Source organism: Arachis ipaensis, chromosome B4, assembly GCF_059453495.1.
Source record: "Arachis ipaensis isolate K30076 ecotype BB chromosome B4, ASM5945349v1, whole genome shotgun sequence".
Lineage (NCBI taxonomy): Eukaryota > Viridiplantae > Streptophyta > Magnoliopsida > Fabales > Fabaceae > Arachis > Arachis ipaensis.
In genome coordinates, this window is record NC_142439.1 from 115,282,948 (window position 1) to 115,289,185 (window position 6,238).

General features: G+C 34.4%; 1 protein-coding gene across 1 annotated transcript; it reads left to right on the forward strand.

Annotated features, from left to right (window-relative positions):
* The first annotated feature begins 331 nt into the window (after window positions 1-331).
* On the forward strand, window positions 332-4,631 carry ATERDJ3A (DNAJ heat shock N-terminal domain-containing protein). Its single transcript, XM_016343274.3, has 7 exons — window positions 332-771; window positions 1,485-1,540; window positions 1,648-1,721; window positions 1,927-2,507; window positions 2,597-2,935; window positions 3,239-3,592; window positions 3,961-4,631. Exons 1-7 carry the CDS (start codon window positions 670-672, stop codon window positions 4,246-4,248), a joined length of 1,794 nt encoding a protein of 597 aa, XP_016198760.1. The 5' UTR covers window positions 332-669; the 3' UTR covers window positions 4,249-4,631.
* Window positions 4,632-6,238: the final 1,607 nt, after the last annotated feature.

The window sequence follows — 6,238 nt, forward strand, 5'->3', positions numbered from 1 at the left end:
TTAAAATTTTTCTTTTTTCTCTTTCTCTTATTCCTCTATATCTTCTGTGTCTTCTTTTTCATTTTTATTTTTTTATCTTTCTTTTTTTATTTTATATTTTTATTATTTTTTGTTTTATTATCTTAAAAAAATAAAAAAAAAATTAAATAAAAAAATAACTGCAATATCAAAAAAAAAAAAAAACGACGAAAAAACAAATAAAATATAGCAACTACAGCACCAATACAAAAAGCAAAAGAGGCGCATGAAAAGATAAGAAAGAAGGGGAAAAAAAAAAAAAGCGACATGATTTTACACATATGTACCCATTTAGACTTGCTTAGTGCTTACTGTCACGTAGCCGCGATAAGTTGCTAGTCTTGTATGAAAATATACAAGAATCCTAAAATCTGATTGGTTGATATGCGCTGGTGTCCCAATAAAATAGCCACGTGTATCTAAAACTGGCTAACTCCCTTAACCTCGAAGTATCTAGATTTTCTCCCCCGCGAACCTATTTAACCGCCAAAGCTTCTTAATCGTCCGTCATCATCACCGTTAATCGCCATTATTTTCATCTGAAATTAAAGAAAAAAGACAAACGAAAGAAAGAAAACGCAGGCTCTCACGATTCTGAATCATTGCCACACACAAGAATAGAGAGTCTCCGTCGAATATACCGATCCGGGTATGAAGACCCGTTCATCCAAATGGGTTATTTGCGTCTTGGTCACTCTCTTCTGCTTCCTCGCGTGCTTCAAAATCGAAGCCAAAGCCATCGACCCTTACAAGGTTAGCTTCGCACTCCTCTTTTTTTCTTCCCCTCAATTGAGTGTTCTCAAAAGTAGGGCTTTCGAGAATTTGATAAATTACAGGAACAAAACTGGTGCAAAAGGTGTTAATTTTGCAGGGGTTAGTCATTATTGTGGGGTTTCAACTTTCAAGTGGATAATTGGTGATGTAGTTGCATCGTTGCATGCTTGGCAATATATATACTTTTTTCTTTCTATGATCTTGCCTTTTAGTTCTAGTTGCTATTTGATACTAAATATGGGGCTAATCTAAAATCGATGAAATTTGGGGGTTGGAACTTGCAAAATTGGATTTTTTCCATGCCATAATTTGATTTTCGCTTGTAGTCTTGATCCGCATTACAAGAATTTGGATAATCTCTCTGTTTTTCTTGGTTTGACTGTAGAAAACAATGTTAAGCTAGTTCTAATGAGTGACTTTTGGATGTTTGAATTGAATATTCATTTTTTCAAGTCATTGTCTTTAGTTGCAACGAAAACCTGAATTTTTATGTATTTGTATGGTTTGAGAGTATAAACCTGCAAGGCTGCAAGAAGCAAGTTATTGTCTTCTATTTTGAATATGTACATTGATAACTATTTGTTTGGAGCTGTCTTTGAGAAAGAATCGAGATAGTTTTCCAAGCAAAAATAAAAGGTTTGATTATTAATGTTGATTGTGTTCATAAACTGAATTTTAATGTTTTTCATCAGGTTCTTGGGGTTGATAAGAATGCAAGTCAGAGGGAAATTCAGAAGGCTTTCCACAAGTATGTTCACACCTCTGATGTCGATGTTGTTCTTGATGCTTGTCATTTTCACATATGATTGATTTTCTTTGTTTATTTTGGTTCATTTTCTTTTTCCTGCTTTTCAGGCTCTCTCTTCAGTATCACCCTGACAAGAACAAAGCCAAGGGTGCACAAGAGAAGTTTGCTCAGATTAACAACGGTACACAAAGTCTCTTTCTCTCTCTCAGACACACACAGACACAGAGACACGCCGCACCTCAAAAAAGAGGCTCATACTGAAACAAAGATTTGATACCGTTGTTCATTACTTCATTATATGATAGTCTTTTATTGTTTTGCTTGCTTTCTTTGTCGAAACATTTTTTGTTTGGGATGTTAATATTCTTTTTCGTCCTTTTCAACAGCGTATGAGATTTTATCTGATGAGGAGAAAAGGAAGAATTATGACATGTATGGTGATGAGAAAGGACATCCTGGATTTGAAGCTGGCCAAGCTGGAGGTCAGGGTGGATATTCTTATTTCACGGGTGGTGGACCGGGACAAAACCAGTTCAACTTCAGACCAGGGGACTGGCAGGGTATGGGTGGGCAAGGAGGAGGATCGAAGTCATTCTCCTTTTCCTTTGGTGGGCCTGGTGGTGGTGGGTCCGGTGGATCTGGCGGTTCTTTTGGATTCGATTTGAATGATATTTTTGGAAGTTTTTTTGGCGGTGGCAGAGGAGGTGGTGGGAGTCAGTTTGGGGGTTTTGGCAGCGGTTCAACTGGTTCTCAATTTGGAGGTTTTGGTAGTTCAACTGGTTCTCAATCTGCGTCCAAGAAATCCTCTAAAAGCTTTAAAGCCATAAATTCACGAGTATATGAGAAAGAAATATTTGATCAGGGGATGACGTGGATTTTGTTAGCTTATACACCATCATTGAAGGGGATCCAACACTTCGAATCTGTCTCTGAGGAGACTTCCAGTTCATTGCAAGGGGCATTGAAGGTTCTTATTTATCTTTAAACCTTTCTCAGTTTTGTTGATTACTTGATTGTTTGGAGCTCCATTGCTTATTTTTCTCCATTATGTTACAGGTTGGAAGTATTAATTGTGAAAAGGAAATATCATTCTGTAAGGAGATTGGTGTGAATCCGCGCAGAGCTCCACGGCTTTTTGTTTATTCTTACAAGGAGAATGAAAAGGGTTCTCTGGTTGAGTATACTGGTGACTTGTCTGTTAAGGATTTGAAGGCTTTTTGTCAAGAACACTTGCCTAGGCTTTCCAAACGGATTGACGTGAAATCTCTTGATCAATTAAGCACTACTGGAAAGTTGCCTAGGGTGATGCTTCTCTCGACCAAAAAAGACACTCCTGTAATCTGGCGTGTGCTTAGTGGCTTGTATCAAAAGCGCTTGGCATTCAATGATGCACAGGTATACACAGGGTCTCCCCCTTTGTTTAGAAGTTAAGGGAAGATAATAATTTGGCTGTTTGTGAGTTGTGGCTTTGGAGGAATAGGACTGGAAGGCAAGGGCTTGAATGGTAATTATGAGTTCGAGTTACACTCTTTAAGCCCTGATATTTTCTCTCTGTCCCTCTAAAACCTCAACTTACAAACGTTCATAAGTACTTGTCTGGTATTTTTAAGTTTGCATTCAGCTTTAAACCAAGAATATTTTGGTATTTTTAAGTTCATATTCAGCTTTAAACATTTATTTTGTGCTTATCATTTGTAGGTTCAAGATGTTTCTGATCCAAGAGTGAAAAAGCTAGGAGTTGATGGACTTCCAGCTATTGTGGGTTGGCTACCTAATGGAGAGAAGCGCATTTTGAAATCAGGGATTTCTGTAAAAGATTTGAAATCTGCAGTTGTTGATCTTAGTAGTCTACTTGATAGTTTTGAAAAATTATGTAAAAAGGAAGCATCTGGGCATGCTAGGAAGACGCAAACTGATTCTGAAGAGGGACACATACAGTTGCTTTCTAAGTCTAACTTTGAGGAGCTATGTGGTGATAAAGCTCCGGTATGCATCATTGGTGCCTTCAGGTCTTCTAAAGCCAGAGAAAAGCTAGAGTCAATTCTCTCTCAGGTAAGTGTAATTTCCATTTTGGTCCATGTTTGTTTTGCTCTTTGGAGAGGTCAAACCTAAGTTTAATGGTACCAAAATGAATTTGCACCATTCTAATGATTAATTCTTCAATGTACTAATGTGTCTAATTTTGTTATTTTGGATGTAAAAAATGCTATATGGGCATAAAAAATTCAGCCACCTTGTATGTGTATAAATACATGTGTTGATTTAACTTATTTTCAATGTGTATTTTGTATTTCTACATGTATTTTATATTGGTGGCCGATTTTTTATGTACACATAGCATGGTTGTTTTGAAATAGAGGTAGCAGTATAATTTTATTTTATGCAAAGCTCTCACAGGGAGAGAACTTTTTTCATTTTAGGTCTCCCAGAAATCACTTTCAAGGCGACCAAATCAAGGAGCAAGCTCTAGGGATTCAATATCCTATGCGCTCTTAGATGCTGCAAAGCAAGAATCATTTCTAAAAGCATTCACCAAGACAGATTACAAGTCATCAGATAAATTGTTGATCGCCTACAAGCCTAGGAGAGGTAAATACACTGTATTTAAGGGTGATATGACAATGGAGGAGGTTGAGAATTTCATCAGCTCAGTCCTCAGTGGAGATATACCCTTCAGGGAAACACAAAATAAACCTCTACTCAAGTAGAAGATTAAACAATAATGATGGGTTTTGCAGCACTTTTGGTTATGCCAACCCATGTACATAACTCACAGAATAGGGTCTTTTGTATTTTATACCAGCAAAGAATATATGGAGGTTTTAAAAGAAAAAATGCTAATTGAATATTGATGCGTCATGCATGGGATAATGGGATGCTGCATCTTGCTCTCACCGTCACTGGCAATTTTGCTTTGAGAACAGACTACAATGAATTTTGTTCTTTAGACATGTGATGTGCTTGGTGGAATGATGAGCATGTAGAGTTGTAGTCATGGGTGTGGCATTATCTAAAAATGTCCTTGAGGCAACTGTAAAGAATACTCAAAAATAGATCATAATGAGAGATATATTCAGAATCAATTCTATCAGAGTATTCTATAAGCTGCGCATTAGTATACTGTTTGATATAACCATTTGTTGTCGTTGATTTTTCTTTATTTTTTTTTTGTTTGTGCGTGGCGGTGTTGATATATTTTGGCGCTTTGATGTTCATTTTTTGTGGTGGGTATAGAGAGGGCTTTGTGATAAAAAGGTTTATTAGTCCTGTGGGAGTTTTCATCTTGCAAGATTTTAATTTAACTTTAACCTCCGAGACCAAATTTTTTTTAGACTTTAACCTCGAATGAAATAATAATGACTGCAAGCTGTGGATGGTAATGGTAGTCGGTAGATATCTCCAGAAAAATGAAACAATGTATTTATTATTAGATTATCTGAGGAATTGATACATACATAATAAACCGTCTTTGAAGATTTTTCATTTTAATAATAAAATTGCTAGTCAATTGTCAAAGATATTCATTTCAAATTTAGAATAAAAAATAAATCTCCACTCTTGTACGTATTGCAACTTGCATGCATTAACATTTTCCTGACACGAGGCGAAGATTTCAATATTTCCAGAGTATAAAAAACAACGTGGTGAGTGGTGACCCCTTTTAACGTAATTAAAAAAGGGTCACTCTTTATTGGATTCTATTACCACAGGCTTTCTGGTTTGTTGCCTCAATAAATCAGTGGATCTGGTTTCTTAATAGCAAAAGAACAAGAGTAAGTAAGAAATAAATAAAGACAAAATATAAGGAAATAACGTTTTTTTTTAAATAATATAAATAATAGATAAAAAAATTAGTCTTAATTTAAAATTTAAAATTTAAATTAATTAAGTTTATTTATGTTTAGTGAACTTGAGATGTAATTCATTGTTTATATTATTTATAATTTCTGTTGTCAATTAAACAGAATTGATAAGTAAATAAACCATGAATTCCGTGAAATCGTTTAGATTAAGGTGGGTGTTTAAGTTGTAAATAGAGAATCTCAACTAAGTTTATAAAAAATTGAAGCATAAAATGAAACTTAGCAAGTTGAGCAACTTGTATCATTAAAAGGTATATGGCACAGTTTGGTCCATAAGCTATTTTAAAGTTCTATTATCAAATACTAGGAATGAACAAAAATATATTAAAGTACGTATGTAGTAAATTGTTTAGAGTCGGAGAAATATAGAATTACAATTACTTTTCGCCAATACAAATGTGAAAGCTTAAAGAGTTGAACCGTTATTTCTAATTTTGTTGTTCATAATTCAAGGGGTCAAGGGTCAAGAGTCAAAGACAGTGGACACGAGATTTCTAGTTTCTTTATAGTGTATTAGTGTTACCTGTTGCCGTTGTTCGCCAATGGTTTGGAACGAAATTTCTGGAACAACTCAACATATTTTTGCTATGAGTTGTGAGGATTATATTAACAAATGTCAAATAACAATAATCAAGATATGATCGAGTCGCAAAAAATATTAATTTTAAGGTGAAATATATTTTTATCCATAATATTTATTAAACATTTTAAAAATATTTTTAAATTTTGATTTATTTTAATTTTATCTCTTAAATTTTTTATTTATATTAATTTTATTTTTATTGTTAATTTTTTAAAAGTTAGCTTTTATTTTTAGTTGTACTCTTTTCTTATA

Excerpts from the sequence above, each read along its gene's own strand:
- ATERDJ3A (XM_016343274.3), top strand. The coding sequence starts at position 670 with ATGAAGACCCGTTCATCCAAATGGGTTATTTGCGTCTTGGTCACTCTC. Across the intron at positions 2,508-2,596 it reads CATTGCAAGGGGCATTGAAG|GTTGGAAGTATTAATTGTGA; the intron begins GTTCTTATTTAT and ends ATTATGTTACAG. Across the intron at positions 3,593-3,960 it reads TAGAGTCAATTCTCTCTCAG|GTCTCCCAGAAATCACTTTC; the intron begins GTAAGTGTAATT and ends TTTTCATTTTAG.